Here is an 18018-nt window from a genome sequence, read left to right on the forward strand (position 1 = left end):
AAGTGTGTTCTTGGCCTCAGCACAGATGCATGTCTTTAACCACACAGCTAGGAAACGTGTGTTGCTTACTGTGGCAGAGAATTTCTCTGCGCTCAGTTCCTCATTTGTAGAAAGGAGATAAGTACTTCTTACTCCTTCATCAGATAATCTCTGTAAAGCACTGGCGCCTTCCTTGTTGGGCACGTGTTTTTCAGAAACAGGTATACAAAGCCAGAAGGAATTAGGATTTAGAGTCCCAGGGTTTTTTTTCCCTTCTTCCCTCCTTCCTTCCTTCTTTTCTCTCTCTCCCTCCTCCCTTCCTTCCATTGATGTTTTGAGCTCTGCCTGTGTCCAGAACCTGTGTTCAGTGCTGCATAGAGCTGGCTCCTGCCCTTCAAAGCTCACATTCTAATGTTGGGACTGTCAGGACAAGGTCAGACACATAGAAGGAAAATTGTGGTGCAATTTTAGAAATATGCACAGAGCCTCTAACCCAGGCTGAGAAAATAAGGCAAAGCTTCCAAGAGGAGGTGATGTCAGAGCTTTGACTGGAAAGATAAGGAGTTGACCGGGAAGAAGGGGGCAAGGACATTGCAGGAAAATAGGACAGCAGAGAAAAGGTACAAATATGGAGTAGACGGAAGACTATCATGCCATTCCAGCTTACTGAGACGGGGATGTGGCCTCCAGAATTAGAGTTAACTGTCTTTTACGAAGTTGCGATTGTTTGCAGACTGTTCAATGAAGATCTAAGACACCAGTTAAGATGCCCATTTCCCATATCAGAGTGCCTGTGTTTGAGTGTTGGCTCCACTGCTTGGTTGCAACTTTCTACTAGTGTGCACGCTGGGAGGCAGCAGGTGATGGTATCCCTGCCTCCCACATGGGAGACCTGGAATGAGCTCCTGGCTCGTGGCTCTGGCTTAGGCCACTCTCAGCCATTGGGGGTCTTGGGGGGGAATGGATCAGTGGGTGGAAGCTCTCCTCTGACTGTGTCTCTGTCTCTCTGTCAAATAAATAAATGTATGTATGTATGTATGTCAGGGTTGCCTAACCATGAATTATCGTATGTAAGGTATGCATTTGTGATGTGATGAGGGACTTGGTCTTGTGGACCCTAAGTATCTGGATGCATTTTAGGAAGATTGTGTGTGTGTGTGTGTGTGCATGCTCTTTTTTCTTTCTTTCTTTTTTTTTTTTTTTTTGCGTTATTTTGTTTTGTTTTTTTGAGAGAGGGTTAATTGCTTTCATCAGAATTTTAAAGGGGTCTGTCCCTCAAAGGTAAGAACCATCACTGCCATTTGAGCAGAGTTTGAAACAGAGGAGTGGTGTGTCCTGATTTCAGCTTTAGGAAGTGATTCTGGAGTCTGTGTGTAGGATGGACATAGAGCCAACAGGACTTACATCAGGGACACAGCTCCAAAGTGGCTAGCGATGGCCCAGGCCAGAGGCTAGCCATGAGGGCTTGAACTGAGGCAATGGTAATGCAGAGCTAAGGGTAGATTTGAGAATTATCATGGAGTCAAACTGCGAGGGCTTGGCCATTGCCTTAGTGATGGGAAGTGAGGGAGAGAGAGGAGTCAAAAGTGGCTGCTGAGTTTCTGGTGACCAGGAATGCACTGCAACTGAGTGAAGAGTGAGAGATAAGGGAGGGAGTGGGAAAGGTGAGTTCAATTTGAGTTTTGGGCTCCTGGGCAGCCCCCTCATTTGTGGCTATGCACTCAGCAGTTATGAGTTTGGAACCTGTAAGCAAATACACAGTAGTTTACAGAGAAAACAATAGGCTAAATAAGCCTATTGGCCTCATGTACCAGAACAGGGAGGGAGATGGTCAGATGGTATGCTCAAATTCAAAGTCACTAAAGCTGGCCGTTATCAGAAGAGGAACTTGGAAATTGGATCTCCTACTCTTACCCCTGACTTGAAAATTAGTGTCTTGACATCTTCTAGTTTGTTTAAGTCTGAAACTCTTTCAGCAAAGAATAGGTCTTATTGAACCTAAAGTTTTATTTTAGGTTAATGTCGATTTTCCTCCCAACACCCCCCCCCCCCCCACCGGCTCCAGTCCTGTCCCTTCAAACTAACGCACTGAGCACTTTCCTGCATTTCAAAGTTGTCCTCATTGCTCCGTGTTTGCAGCTGGACTGTGGGAATTTCCACCAGGGGTTTTGAGATGGATTCTTGCAAAGAACTTTCATGTTCATGGTACAGTAAAGTCCACCTCTTTGGTGTATCTTGCTCAGAGTTTAGCACACCAATCACGACACTGGCACACCAATGAGACATAGAACACTCCCTTTCCCTCAGAAAGTTCCCTTTACAGTCAGCTCCAACCCCGAGTCCCCAGTGACCTCCTCCAAAATGTCCATCCTGTTATTTGAATCATACACTATATAATATGTAAATATTGCAATATGCAAATATTTTTATTAAAAAGGTTAATTTATTTGAAAGACAGAGCAACAGAGGGAGAGAAGGAGTGACACTAAGGATCTTCCATCTACTGGATCACTCCCTAAACAGCCAGAGGTTGGCCAGGCAGAAGCCAGGAGCCAGGGGCTCCATCCTGGTCTCCCACATGGACAGCACTTGGTCCATCTTTCACTGCCTTCCTAGGGGTTTTAGCAGGAAACTGGATTGGAAGTGGAACAGCCAGGACTCTAACAGGCATTCCAATATGGGATATTAGTGTTACAGCAACGGCTTAACCTGCTGTGCCACAACAGCGGCCCCGCAGTATGTGGCCTGATTTGCATGTAGCAGATTATTTGGGGTTTATCCATCTTGTTACATATATCAGTAATTTTTTTTCATTCCTAAGTCATAGTCTATTGTATGGACATGCCACAGTTTGTTTATCCCATAACCAGCTGACTGTCATATGTTTGCTTCCAGTTATTATGTGAACAGAACTCTTATTAAATATTTAATCAGGTTTTTGTATGAGCATAGGTTTTAATTTCCTGCAGGCAAATACCTAGGAATGGTATTGCATTGCATTGTGTGCTAAGATAATATTTAACTTCAGAAGGAGCTACCATGCTGTTTTCCAAGGGAACTGCGCCATTGTTCTTCCTCCCCAACAATGTATGAGAGTTACAGTTGCTTGATTCCATTGGTAGCACGTGGTATTGTCAATTTCTTATTTTTGTCTTTTACTCATTCTAATATTTGGGCTAACAGTATGTCATTGTAACATTTAGTTTAAATTTCCCTGATGACTAATGATCTTAAGCAACATTTTTGCATGCTTAGTTGCTATCCAGATTTTATTTGGTGCAGTATCTCCTACATCATTTGCCCATTTTTATTGGGTCATTTATTATTATTTAGTAGTGTTATTGGTTTTAAGAGTTCTTTGTGTATTGTGGATACAAGTCATTTATCAGATATGTGTTTTGAAAATATTTTCTTCAAAATATGTGGCTAGTCTTTTCAGTTCTTAACAATGTCTTTCGAAGAGCAGAAGTTACTGATTTTGATGATGCTAATTAATTTCCAGGAAGTCCACTAATGGAGAAAAATTAGCCCTGGACTAAACATTGCTCTGGTCATATCTGACCATGCTTAAAATCAAGACCTGAAAAGGAACAAAGTGTTTACATGAATTTAGTGAAAAAATGTGGATGAATATTCACAAAATACAAAAATGCATTTTACTAGGTAAAATTCTCAATGTTTTGACACCCAATTATAAATTACCAGTCAATGAAAAGAATAATTCAGCCCAACATAAGGAGTAACATCAGGTTGAGCCTTAGGCACAGTGATTAATGTGCCACTTGCGATGCCTGCATCAGATTGGAGTGCCTGGGTTCGGGTCGTGGCTCCACTTCCCATTCTGATTTACTGCTAATGTACACCCTGCGAGGAAGCAGGTGACAGTTCAAGTAGCTGGGTCCCTGGCAACCACATGGGAGACCTGGGCTGAATTCCCAGCTCTTGGCTTCAACCTGGTGCAGTCCTGGCCATGGCAGGCATTTGGGGAGTGAACTAGTGAATGAAAAGTCTTTGTCTATTCTGTGTCTCTATCTCTTTACCTTTAAATTAAGAAAAAAAGGTTTTAAATGATTAAAATCTGTTCTAAGTGGGATCCAGAAATGATGTAGAATGAGGAGTTAGTAGGCAAGAATACTAAAACAGCGATTATATCTATTCTATACATTCCTGAACATTGAGGAAAGATAGTACGTATTAAGCAGAGACATAATAGGTATAAAAAACCACCCACATTGAACATCTAGAGATGGAAACTATCGTGATGTTGGATAGGATTGGGGACAGATTAAAGATTAGAGAAGAAAATATGAGGATGCTGGCAACGTGACGTAGCAGGTTAAGCCGCCACCTGCAATACCAACATCCTATACAGGCGCTGGTTTGTGTCCTGGATGCTCCACTTCTGCCCAGCTCCCTGCTGATGCTCCTGGGAAAGTGGTGGAAGATATCCCAAGTACTTGGACCCCTGCCACCTGCAGGTTCCTGAACCTCCTGGTTCCCAGCTTCAGTCTGGCCCAACCCTGGCCCTTGTAGCATTTAAGAGGTGAACCAGTGGATAGAGAGTCTCTCTCTCTCTCTCTCTCTCTCTCTCTCTTCATCTTTACCTCTATCTGAAACTTACTTTCAAATAAAATAAATAAACCTTGACAAAAAGATGAGTGAACTTAAAAGCTTAGCAAGAGAAACTTTGCAAAATGAATAGAGAAAAAAAGGCAAAATAAAATGAACAGAGACTCTGAGCTATAGAACTCCAGGTGGACAAATGTGAGTGTGATTAGAGTCCCTGAAGGAGAGAATGAGGAAAAGAAAGAGATCTTTGAAGAAATAATAATGGGAAAATTTCCAAATCTGATAAAATTGAAAAGCCTCCGATCCAAGAAGCCCAGTGAAACCCAAGCATGAAGAAAACTACCTGTTATAATCAAATTGGGTCAAGTCGGTGATAAAGAGAAGATCTTAAAAGCATCCAAAGAAAAAGATATATTCATGCAGCAGGTTTCTACTCATAAATAATGTAAGCCAAAAGATTGAAGCAGCATTTTTTTTAAAGAACTGAAAGAACAATGCTAGGAATATAGAACTTTTTATCCAGGAAAAAATGTCTTTCAAGAATGAGGTGGAAAGAAAATAATGCAAGATGAAAACCTGAATGTACAAAGAATTGAAAAGCACCAGAAATGACAGCTATGTGAATAAGTATAAACTTTCCCTTAATGTTTAAATTCCTTTAAAAGATAATTGGTCATTTAAAACAAACATTGTAACAGTGTCTTTTGGGATTGATAGCTTATATAAAAATACAGGTATAAGAGCAGTAACACAAAGCCTGAAACAGATGAAATGGACTATATACTATTGTAAGGTTCTTGTATTATACATGAAACACTTAACATCACTTAAAGGTAGACTGTGTTAAAGTAATGATGTGTTCTACAAACCTGAAGGCAATTACTAAAATAACAAAATAAAGCATTAAAGCTAACAATCCAAGAAAGGAAATGGAGTAAAAAAAAAAAAAAAAAAACTGAACAAAGACACTTCAAGTATTTCCAAAAGAGGCAGGAAAAGAGGAAAAGGCGATAAAGAATAGATGGAACAGATAGAAAATAAAGGACAAACAGGATATTTAAACTTAATCATGTTACAGTGAAAAGAGAAAAGAAGCAGAACAAATTGCTTTGGCTGATTCTTTTATTAGCCTTTTCCTCAAATTGTTAAAATAAAACATAATATAAGGTAGATAGTAGACCATATTTCAGCAAAGCTAAAATACTAGTGAATTCTTTCATGTTACAATATACGCTAGGAACTGAATTATTCTCAAGAATTCATATATTGAAGCTGTAACCGCAGTGTGACCGTGTTCTGAGATAGAGCCTGTAATGAGGTTAGGTAAGATGTGATGAACTCATTAGGGTAGCAGGGTCCTAGTCCGATAGAACAGGTGTCCTTATAAAGTGAGGGCACCCCAGGAAAGGTGATGTGAGGACACAGCGAGCAGGCGGCCATCTGTCAGCCAGGAGAGCCCTCACCAGAAGCCAACCATACTGAATCATGTCAATCATCCCAATACATTTAATGATCTAAGTATCACAGTGAAAAGGTAGAAGTTGAATTGGGTATGTTTGAGTTTTCTCCCCAAAGGTTCACGTGTTGGGAGATTGGTCCTCGGTGGGAAGGTGCTGGGAGGTGGGGCCTCTCAGAGGGCCTGGTGGGAGCCTTTTCGGTCAGCTGGGGGCTTGTCCCAGGAAGGGAGTGCTGGTCTCCTGCAGGGAGTTCTCCACTGGGGAAGGTGTAATAAAAGCCTGAGGCAGAGCCCTGAGGGGCTCTTGGGCTTCCTGTTATAGGATGTGATTGCCTCCTCCTGACAGGCACTCCTACCATAATGGCATGGGGTCCCCACCACAGCTGAACTGATGATAGGTGTGCCATGCCCTTGAGCCACCAGAACTACCAACCAGATAAACCACTTTCATTTATAAAGTTAGCCCATGTCAGGTATTTTGTTATACTATTGGAAAAGGGACTGAAATGTTACCTAAAAAGATCAATCCTGGATATGAGGACACAAATAATTTAAAAAATGGGGTCCCTGCACCCATGTGGGAGACCTGGATGAAGCTCCTGGCTCCTGGCTTCACCTGGCCCAACCCCAGCTGTTGCAGCAATTTGGGGAGTGAACCAGCAGGTGGAGGACCTCTATTTGTTCCTCTCTTTCTTTGTAACTCTGCCTTTCAAACAAATAAAATAAATCTTTAAAACATGTATATATGTGTAGTAGAAATATTATTAATGACCCTATGCTTATATTTTGCAAACTTCAATTTAATGGAAAAATTTGTTGAAAACTACACTACCAAAACTCATTAAGAAACATTGGTAACCTAAATAATGTCATAATAAATATATTGAACTGTGGTTAAAAATATTTTCACATTGAAAACTATTGGAGCAGGTGGCTTCACCGGGAAATCAGTTGAACATTTAAAGAGAAAATAAAACTGATCTGCAGAAACTCTTCCAGAAAATTGAAAAGAAGATAACACCTCTCAAACTCACTCACCAAGTCAGAGATATAGAAAGTATAGGCCGGAGCTGGAGCCGTGGTGCAGTAGGTTAATCCTCCAACTGCGGTGCCGACATCCCATGTGGGCGCCAGTTCTAGTCCCGGCTGCCCCTTTTCCAATCCAGCACTCTACTATGGCCTGGGAGAGCAGTAGAAGATGGCCCACGTCCTTGGGCCCCTGCACCCGCGTGAGAGACTGGGAAGAGGCACCTGGCTCCTGGCTTCGGATCATCGCAGCTCTGGCAATTGCAGCCATTTGGGGAGTGAACCAACAGACAGAAGACCTTTCTCTGTCTGTAACTCTCTCAAATAAATAAATAAAATCTTAAAAAAAAGTATAGACCAAAGACAGCTATGAATGTAAATGCAAAATTTTGTAATCAAATTTAAACAAAATGATTTTAACAGTATCTTAAAAATATATAGTACTTCATACACAACTGGTGTTTATTCCAGGTTGATTAACACTTGAAAATCAATCATTGTGGCTCACCATATTCACAGACTAAAAAAGGAAAACCAGTAGATAGACACAAAACAAAAGCCGATTTTGGGGCATGTGTTTAGCACAGCAGTTAAGAAGCTGCTCCGCACCCACATCTTATTTTGGGGAACCTGAATTTCAGTCCTGGATCCACTTCTGACCCACTTCTTGCTAATGTGACCTTGGGAGGCAGTAAGTGATGGCTCAAGTGCTTGGGTCCCTGCCACTAGTGTGGGAGACTCGCATGGAGTTCTAGGCTCCTGGCTTTGTCCCGACCCAGCTCTGACTGCTATGGGCATTTGGGGAATAAATCAGGGGAGGGAAGATCTGTCTGTCTCTCTACTTGTCTCTCTCTTGCTCTCTGCCTTTCAAATTAAAAAAAAAAATTTTTTTTTCATTAAAAATCCCCAAATCGGCTGGCGCCGTGGCTTATAGGCTAATCCTCCGCCTGTGGCACCGGCACACCGGGTTCTAGTTCTGGTCAGGGCGCCGGATTCTGTCCTGGTTGCTCCTCTTCCAGTCCAGCTCTCTGCTGTGGCCTGGGGAAGGCAGGGGAGGATGGCCCAAGTCCTTAGGCCCTGCACCTGCATGGGAGACCAGGAGGAAGCACTTGGCTTCTGGCTTCGGGATCAATGCAGCACGCCGGCCATAGCGGCCATTTGAGGGGTGAACCAACGGAAAAGGAAGACTCTCTTTGTCTAACTCTGCCTGTGAAATAAATACATAAATAAATAAATAACGGTAATTCAGTGGAGAAACCATAGTCTTTGAACAACTGATGGCAGAACAGTTGACCATTCATGTGTAAATACACTCATATGCAAAATTTTCCTCCGTAAGTCACACTGTATGAAAAGTTAACTCAAAATGGATCAGAGATCTAAGTGGAAAACATAAGACTCATCATAAACTATAGCATCTAGGAGAAAACTGACGCTACATTGGACAAAGATATTTTTAGGTACAAAGTCAAAAGTGTAATTTATAAAAAAAAAAAAAAACTCAGCAAATTGGACATCTTAGAAAGCAAACCACAGACTGGCACAAAGTATTTGCCAATTACATATCTGATAAAGTACATAGTCACTGTAGATAATAACATTGTGTAAAATAAGACAAATGTCAGTAATTTATTGTATTTTATATATTTTTCTCTCTAGGCCATTGTAAGTACTCATTATTTGTTAGTTGCAGAGATGGATGAACAAATAAATAAATGTCAAAATGTGCATGTTAAAAAATACATTGTGGGGGCCGGCGCTGTGGCACAGTGGGTTAACACCCTAGCCTGAAGCGCCGGCATCCCACATGGGCGCCAGTTCTAGTCCCAGCTGTTCCTCTTCTGATCTGGCTCTCTGCTATGGCCTGGGAAAGCAGTAGAGGATGGCCCAAGTCCTTGGGCCCCTGCACCCACATGGGAGACCCGGAGAAGCTCCTGGCTCCTGGCTTCAGATGGGCGCAGCTCCAGCCATTGCGGCCATTTAGGGAGTGAACCAGCGAATGGAAGACCTCTTTCTCTGCCTCTCCTTCTCTCTGTGTAACTCTGACTTTCAAATAAATAAATAAATCGTTTAAAAAAATACATTGTGGATTCACGCTGGCATCCCATATGGGCACCAGTTTGTGTCCTAGCTGCTCCACTTCCAATCTAGCTCCCTGCTAATGGCCTGGGAAAAGTATCGGAAGATGGCCCAAGTGTTTGGGCCCCTGCCACCTGTGTGGGAGATGAGGATGAAGCTTCTGGCTCCTGGCTTTGACCTGGCATACCCCTGGCCGCTGTGGCCATCTGGGAGTGAACCAGCAGATGGAAGACCTCTGTTTCTGTCTCTTTCTCTTTCTCTGTAACTCTGACTTTCAAAAACTAGTAAATAAATCTTTCTTAAAAATGCATTGTATATTTGAAAATTGTCAAGAGAGTAGAATTTTAAAAATGAGTGAGTTGATGGATATATTGACTTAACTCTATCTAATCATTCCACAATGTATCCCTGGTTCAGAACATCACATTGTACTCCATGGATACGTGTAACTTTTCTCATTTAGAAAAACTCAGTGAATATACATGCAATCAAAGAAACTGTAGGAACATCTGAAAGGGCGTTCCACATTATTAGTCACTAGAAAATTGCAAATTCAAATATGCAGTGAGCTACAACACATCTATTACAAAGGCTGAAACTTTAAAAATCTCAGCATACCAAATGTTGGCAAAGACATGACACAACTGAAATGGGATACCCTGTGAATGGGAATGTAAAATGATGCAACTTCTGTGGAAAACCCTTGGACACTTAAAAAGTTGTATATACACCTACCATAGGACTCAGACATGCAATTCCTTGGTAATTACCCAAGAGAACTAAAAGTATATGTCCATATCAAGAGTTTTTTAAAAAATAAAAGATGTATTTATTTATTTGAGAGGCAGAGTTACAGACAGAGAGAAGGAGAGACAGAGAGAGAGAGAGAGAGAGAGAGAGGTCTTCCATCTGCTGATCATTCCCCAAAGGTCCACAATGGCCAGAGCTAGGCTGAAGCCAGGAGCCAAGAGCTTCCTCCAGGTCTCCCATGTGGGTGCAGGGGTCCAAACACTTGGGCCAGCTTCCACTGCTTTCCTAGGCCATTAGCAGGGAGCTGGATTAGAAGTGGAGCAGCTGGGACTCGAACCAGCGCCCATATGGGATGCTGGCACTGCAGCTTTAGCTACTATGCCATAGCGCTGGCCCCTTTACCAAGACTTTTGTATGAACATTCACAGCAGCTTCCTTTGTAAGCGCAGAAGTGGAAACAGCCCAAATATCTATTGATGAATGAATGGATTAGAATGTTGTGCTGTATCTATATAGTACATTACTGTTCAGCAATCGAAAGAAATGAACTGAGGGAGGGAGGGAGGAGGGAGAAAATGAAAGGAATGAACTACTGACATACACTATACAAGACTCAAGTAAACATAGAGTGAAAGAACCATGTGCCCTTCCCCCATAAAAGGGAGCTCATACTGTAGGGTTCCATTTGCATGAAATTCTAGAAAATTCCAACTGATCGAAAGTGACAGAAAGGAGAACAGAGGTTGCTTGGTATGAATGAGTAGGTTTAGTGGGAGGTCTGGGTCACAAAGGGTCATGTGGGAACTTCTGGGGGTGACGGATAAGCTCGCCGTGTTGATTGTGGTAATGGTATGATGTGTATATATACAGCCAGGGTACGTGAAAACTTGCATAGTACATGGAATTTAAAAGTGACATTATTTGGGAAACAAACAATTTGGGAACCCATTCACAGCTTTTTCATAACTCAAATGTTCCTGGAACTTTTTGAGAAAAAAATACATGATTTATATATACATACATACATACAATTTCAATGTATGAAACTGATAAGTTAATTATGCCTAACTAAACTACATTACAATAAATAGTAGAAAGGAAAAAGCATTAGAGAGTAGAGCAACAGAGTCTCTGGGACGAAGATGGTTGAGTGCATGTCTTTACTTCCTGTCTCTACCAATAGACCACTCAAACAGCAGGTAGTGTTTTTAAAGCAATGAGCCCACATATTTGCTAAGAGAGTAGATCTTAAATGTTCTCTGCACACAAAGCTGGGAAGTATGAGAAAAGATGGATAGGTATGTTAGCTTGACTGTGGTATTCATTTCACAAGATATACATTTATCAAATAGTACCACATGGACTCTAAATATATGCCATTTTTATTGTCCATTGTGCCTCAATAAAGCTCTCAAAAAACTTCACAAAACAAAGATCTAAATCTATTCACACAAACAGAAGAGGAAAATAAAACTTTGACAGCACTAAAGCAGATGAAGAAAACCAAATCACAGAGCCAGCTTTCCACTGCAGGACCCTAACTGAGTGTAACTGCCAGCACCAGCTCCCAAACATGGGCATCTTAACCACTGGGCGGAAAGAAAAGTTTTCTCTGAGGGATCTGACCAGCTGGTGAGATCCAAAGATGAACTTTCAGAGCATATCGGACAACACGCCACATGCCATGTGTGTAGAGCAGACAATGGACACTTACTTAGTGCCTGCACTGTATATGAGCAGGCTGCCCAGGGTCATTGTTGTTTGGGAAGAACACAAGATAATAGGATAAAACAAAGTGAAGCAGAGAGAAAGAATCAAAGAAATCATTCAAGAAAACTCCTAGGTTGGAAAGGCTCACAGAGTATCCAGCGCATTGGGTGAAAATTTAACATTTGAACATTCTAGGACACTGGTTGCAAAGAACAGCTTCTACAAGCATCCTTCAAGAAAAAAAAAGGTGGCTTAAAAAATAGGTGGCTTCTTAAAATCCTCAGTTCCTCAGTTGCTCTAGCCTCAGTTCAGGAGCTTAACAGCCACACAGAGCTAATGACACACGGGGCAGCAGGTGTAGGATGCTTCCTTCTGTCGAGATCATTTTGTGGGCCAGCCCTGCCCTAAGTACCTCAGCTCCTGACTGGAAGCAGACTTGCCCTTCATGAGATTGCCTGTCCTGCCTTCTTTCATCTGGGCCAGGGTCCCCAACTACATTTATTTTGCTGTTTTGTTATAAGATAAATACACGCTTTCTTTTCAAGGTATGTGTGTATCGACCTCACTGCTTGCATTTTTCTTTTCCAGTTGTTTTCTCAGCTGTGATATTTGGGGCTATTGCCAATCAAGAGCTGCCTGTGATCAAGTGTGTTTTAATCAATCATAAGGACAATGATTCATCAGTGGGGAAGTCATCACCATATCCCACGGTAAAGTAATTTTAAAATTATAGCTTTCACAAGTTCTCCTTTGGAGGCTTTATTTTGTAAGCTATTAACATTTACCCTGGCTAAATAGACTTCTCCTTTTTATGTATTGAAGTAGATTATGTTCTCCTGTCTGGAGTCCCTGTCGTGTCTACTCTCCCAGCCACCCGCTCTCCATTCCATCAGGAACTATGTTCTCCTTTGTGCAGATTCTTGAGGGGCATTGATACACCCATAAAATAACAAGTATTTTCCTTTTTAAAATAAAAACATTTTTACTTACTCATTTGAGAGGCAGACAGAGAGAGAGAGAGAGAGAGAGAGAGCAAGCTGGCTTACTGGCTCACTCCCTAAATGCTTGCTGGCTTAGTCCCCAAATGCGTGTGATGGTTAGGACTCGGCCAGGCCAAAACCAGGAGCTGGGTGGCGGGGGCCCCACTACTTGAGGCATTACCTGATGCCTTCCAGGGTCTTCAGTAGCAGGAAGCTGGAGTCAGGAGCCAGAGCTGGGAAACAAAGCCAGGCATCCAATGTGGAACACGGGTGTCTTAATTGCTAGGCTAACCACTTGCTCCTTCCCTTCCCTTTTGAAGAATCCAGGTATTTCTGCCAAGCCCAAGGCTCTAATTTCTGACTGTCTCCTGGATATAGATTTTTCATTTACACATTAAAATTCACCTGCATAAGGTACTTCAAATAGTTCATGGAAATGGAATTAAAATCTATGATTATTCTCACTCCCCCAAACCTTGAAGTCCATGCATTGTTTTGTCACAGTATACATTTCCATGAATATTTTGAAGATCTCAAATGCATGGATTTCAACATATTCTTTTTTTTTTTTTTTGCATCAGAATAAGCTTATTTTCCAATTCTCATTTCCACAAACTTTTTGAAGTACCCTTGTACAATTTGTTCCATATAATTTCCCCACATCTGGTCTTCTTCTTAGATGAATTGATTTCTGTTTATATCCCTCTCCAGGTTGCCAGTCTGTAAGCCCAGTATTGTTTTGGACTACTTCCCTTTCTAAGCCTTTGCATTCCACCAGCTACTATGTTTTGTCAGCTCCCTGTAATAGTTCTCGCATAATAACCTCATTTCTCCAGTTATGCTGCCACTTTCCTAATTCATGCCCTCATTAATTCCCCTCATAGTCACCATGATTCCTTCATAATCATCATATCTCAGATATGGCTGCCAGACCAGCCTGCCGGCTACAACCCTTCTTTGCCTGGCTTGGAACTGTCTGGGACTTCTCGGCCCTTAGACTGATATCCAAGTGACTCTAACATGTGGCTCTGACTCCTTCAAGTTCCAGTCTTGGTTTTCATTGCTCCATTCTTTTATGCTGTTCATCTGATGCAGCTATCCCCACCTCCCTATGTTAATTAATGTTTAGCAAATTTACTCCAATGAAGGAAGCTTAAATGTTAGAGAAATGATAATATTGGACATCTCTATACAAAAAAGAACTAAATATAAATTAGCTAACTCCATGGACATTTCCAGTTGTAGATTCATATGAATCACATTTGTCACTTTGCTTTTTTTATATAACATGTAAATTCATGACATATGATCTCCCCTGCTCCCCAACAGGAAACTCCACAAAAATATCAGAGATATTAGGTATGTTCTCAAATTTTTTCAAGAGTTTTATTTATGTATTTTTATGTATTTGAAAGGCAGACAGGCAGAGACAGACAGAGGTCTTCCATCTACTGACTCACTCCCTGAACACCTGCAATGGACAGGCCTGTGTCATGCCAAAGGTCTGGCACTCAGTCCGGGTCTCTTACGTGCTTGCAAGTCACTGGAGGTACCCGAATGTGTCTCACTCCCAGGCAGGTGGCCAGCCCGAGCCAGTTCATTTTGCTTATTTGCCATGTCATACCTCCCACTTTTTAGGAAGGCAAGTTTCTGAAATCTGATTTTTTTTTGCTATAAAAAAGATTAGCAAGAGGATAGATTTGACTGGTGTAACATAGACCTTGTGTAGTTTCACTAGACTGTTCAGTTTGTCTAACTGTAAGAGCTGAGTTAGCAATTACTTGAGCCATGTCCCATCCTTGTGAGTTTGAGATCCTTGTTCTAAGAAGGCCAATGGACTAAACCTCTTTGTTATTATAAAAATTATTTAAAATTATAAAAATTCCATTTATTAAAAAGATTTATTTATTTGAAAGGCAGAGTAACACACACACACACACACACACAGAGAACTGTCTGCTGGTTCACTCCTCCCCAGATGGCTACAACTGCAGGGCCTAGGCTGAAACCAGAAGCCAGGAACTCCATCTGGATGTCTCACATGGGTGCAGGGACCCAAGCTGCTGAGACGTCTTCTGCTGCTTTGCCAGGCCATTAGCAGGGAGCTGGATTGGAACTGGAGCAGCCAGGACTCAACCCAGCACTCTGATGTGGGATGCCAGCATGGCAGGCAGTGACTTAACTCAATGCACATAATGCCAGACCCAAAGCTCTATTTTTTTAACATTACAGATTTTAGAGGCCACAATCTCTATCTTTTAAACACCAGTGCTTCACAGTACCTTGGACCCTGGCCTAGCTGGGCACTGAAGAAGCTCACCTGGCCATGGAGGGCACCCCAGGCTCCAGTGCACTGTGACTCAAGGCTGTTCAAACCTTGCTCTCCCTGATGTCCCACCACCTCTGTACAGTTTTTTGTTTGTTTGTTTTTGAGATGCAGAGATAGAGAGAGATAAAGACAGACAGACAGACTGACAGATCTCCCATCTGCTGATTCACTTCTCAAATGCCTGCACTGCAGGACTGCACTGGGCCCTAGTTGGTAGGCAAAAGCTCCATCCACGTCTCTCATTGGGTGGGTGGCAGGAATCGATGTCCTTGAGTCATCACCCTGTTGCTTCCCAGAGTGTGAGTTAGCGGGAACGATAAAGAGCTGCAGCCAGAGGTTGAACTGGGCGCTCCCAAATGGGACCTGGTCACCATAGGCAGCAGTCTAATGGCTAGGCCACCTCTGTACTTGTTTTTCCGTGCAGTTCTTCTTTGCTCTTCTCTCTACTTGGAGGCCCTCAGGTTTGTCTATCCAGATTTTACCCTTGAACTTTTTTCATTTTAAGAGTTTGAAATTTTCAGAGCAAATAGTGCATGTGAAAAGAGAGGTGTTGTCCCCTTTGCAGAGGAGAAGGGAGTTCTGGTGATGACAGTTAAGACATGATATGCATGCATGTTGGTAAGAGAGTAGATTTCAAATGTTTTTATCACAAAAAAATGGTGAGGATGTGAGGTGAGGCGTATGTTAACTAGCTCAACTTAGAGTCCTCTGTGTGTGTGAATTGCATCACATTCTACACTATAAGTATGCACAGCCTTTTATTTGCCTTTTTTAAAAAAAGATTTATTTATTTATTTGAAAGTCAGAGTTGTACAGAGAGAGAAGGAGAGGCAGAGAGAGAGGCAGAGAGAGTCTTGCAACCGATGGTTCACTCTCCAATTGGCCACAATGGCCGGAGCTGCGCCGATTTGAAGCAAGGAGCCAGGAGCTTCTGCCAGGTCGCCCATGTGGGTGCAGGAGCCCAAGGATTTGGGCCATTTTGTACTTCTTTCCCAGGCCATAGCAGAGAGCTGGAGTAGCTGGGACTCGAACCAGTGCCCATATGGTATGCTGGCACTGCAGGTGATGGCTTTACCATAGCACTGGCCCCAGTTGTCTTTTTTTAAAAAAAAAAAGGACAAAAACACCATGAAATTTTAAAAATAAACAGTTCCTATATACCCATCATTCAGCCTCCTCTAATGTTGACATCTTATGTAACCATAGTGTACAATGCTCAAAACCAGGAGGTCCACCCTGGCACAGTACGAACCAAACTCACTGGCATTTCACCTGCTTTCCACTCATGACCTTTTTCTGTTCTCGAATCCCATCTCAGGCCTCACCCTGCATTCAGGTCCCTTTGGCCTCCCTAGTCTTTCTTTGTCTTTCATAACCTTGACATTTTTGAAAAGTGCCAAAAAGCCTTTTTAAGATATCTGTACATGTCTGACCTTTTTTTTTTTTTTTGTAAAGAAATAGACATTGTGCATTTTTGGCAAGGATTTCCCAGAAGTGGTGTTGTGTCCTCTCAATCCTGATCCCCTGCTTCCAAACCAGTTTCCTGCACCCTGGGAGACGGGCGGGGATGGCTCAAAGAACTTGGGTCCCATGCACCGCATGGAAGGCCCGGGTTGCGTTCCAGGCTCCTAACTTCGTCCTGGCCCAGTCCTGACCAATAAGGGCATTTTGGGGAGGGAACTAGTAGATGGGAAATCTTTCTCTTTCTTTCTCTCCTCCCCTTTCAAATAAACTGAAAACAAAGAAATAAATATTTTTTTTAAAAAGAAGCGTGCTCAGAGACGTATCACTCCTTCCTTATCCCTACTACCAATTTTCTGTGCTTGTCTCTTTGACCTTCTATAGTTAACCAATCCCTTTAGTTATTTTTTAATATTATCCCTATATTTCCTGTGTACAAATGGGCAGATATGTCCTTGTATCCCTCTCTGTTTTACATAGTGTCACATACCTGAAGGTGGAAATGTTTTGCGCTTAGCTCTCATCACTGAACACTGTATCTGGGGAAGCATTGCTGATCAGCCCATGAATTTGTCGGCGTTCTTCACTCCCTGGTGCATCCCTGCTACCACAGTTTGTTCAGCCACTCCTGGATATATGATAATTTAGGTTGTCCCCAGTGTTCTGCAGTTGCCAACAGTGCTGCAAGCAATTGTTGAAGGCATTCCTAGCTTTGGGGCTGCTGGCTCAGATGTGTGGGGGGCACGCCACTGTGCATTTCCCCAGCAGTGACTGGCAGTAACTGTTCCCTCCATCTCACCGTGAAAATGTGTTGTCGTTCTTTTCAATTCTGGCCAATCTAATTAGAAGTGACATCTCTGCTTCTTACTCTATGATTCTCTAATTATAAGTGAGTTTGCATATTTTCTTATATGTTTGAGAATCATTCTGTATATATATCTATTCTTTTGGTGAATTATTTACTCAATTCTTTTCCCCATTTTTCTACCATGTTTTTAGTTTTGTGTCCCTCAACTTCTAGTTCTTAAATTTTTAAAAACTTTTGTTGATTTACTTATTTTTGAAGTTTTATTTATTTATTTGAAAGAGTTACAGAGAGAGAGAGAGAGAGAGAGAGAGATCTTCCATTCACTGGTTCATTCCCCAAATGGCCACAATAGCCCTTGCTGGGCCGGGCAAAAGCCAGGAGCCAGGAGCTACATGTGGGTCTTGCACTTGGGTGGCAGGGGTGCAAATACATGGGCCATCTTGCACTTGTCAGGTATTGCCTAAGCAACTTACAGGATATTCACTGAATAGGTGAACAAAGAAAACAGTAGCAGAAGCACTGACCTACTCTTTAGCAAGAGTGTGTGCATGTGCCTGTGTGCGCTTATGCACATATGGGTATGTGTAGGAGATAGGGGTCCAGCCTCTTGCTGAATCTCACCTATTCAAGCTTCCAAGGAGTGTGTGAGCCTATGGTAGCATCTATCCAGATAATTTGTTGGTTTATTTTTAATTAATTAACTTAAAATGCATTTGAAAGACAGAAAGACAAAGAACAAAAAAGACAGAGATAGGCAGAGAAAGCTCTCCCATATACTAGTTCACTCCCCCCACCCCCAACACCTGCCGTAGCTAGGCCAGACTGAATCCAGGAGCTGGAAACTCAATCTGGGTTTCCCAGGTGGGTGACA

At 42.2% G+C, this 18018-nt stretch overlaps 1 protein-coding gene across 2 annotated transcripts in view; it reads left to right on the plus strand.

Annotated features, from left to right (window-relative positions):
- Nucleotides 1-18018, plus strand: part of FLT3 (fms related receptor tyrosine kinase 3) — an 83404-nt gene that overhangs the window by 6290 nt on the left and 59096 nt on the right. For both annotated transcript variants that reach the window (XM_017337503.4, XM_089303718.1), the window contains exon 2: nt 12158-12279. In XM_017337503.4, coding sequence (XP_017192992.1) covers nt 12158-12279 — 122 coding nt within the window. The remainder of the gene's footprint in view (nt 1-12157; nt 12280-18018) is intronic.

The sequence above is a fragment of the Oryctolagus cuniculus genome, chromosome 9 (assembly GCF_051225735.1).
Source record: "Oryctolagus cuniculus isolate XC-2025 breed Fujian yellow rabbit chromosome 9, ASM5122573v1, whole genome shotgun sequence".
NCBI lineage: Eukaryota > Metazoa > Chordata > Mammalia > Lagomorpha > Leporidae > Oryctolagus > Oryctolagus cuniculus.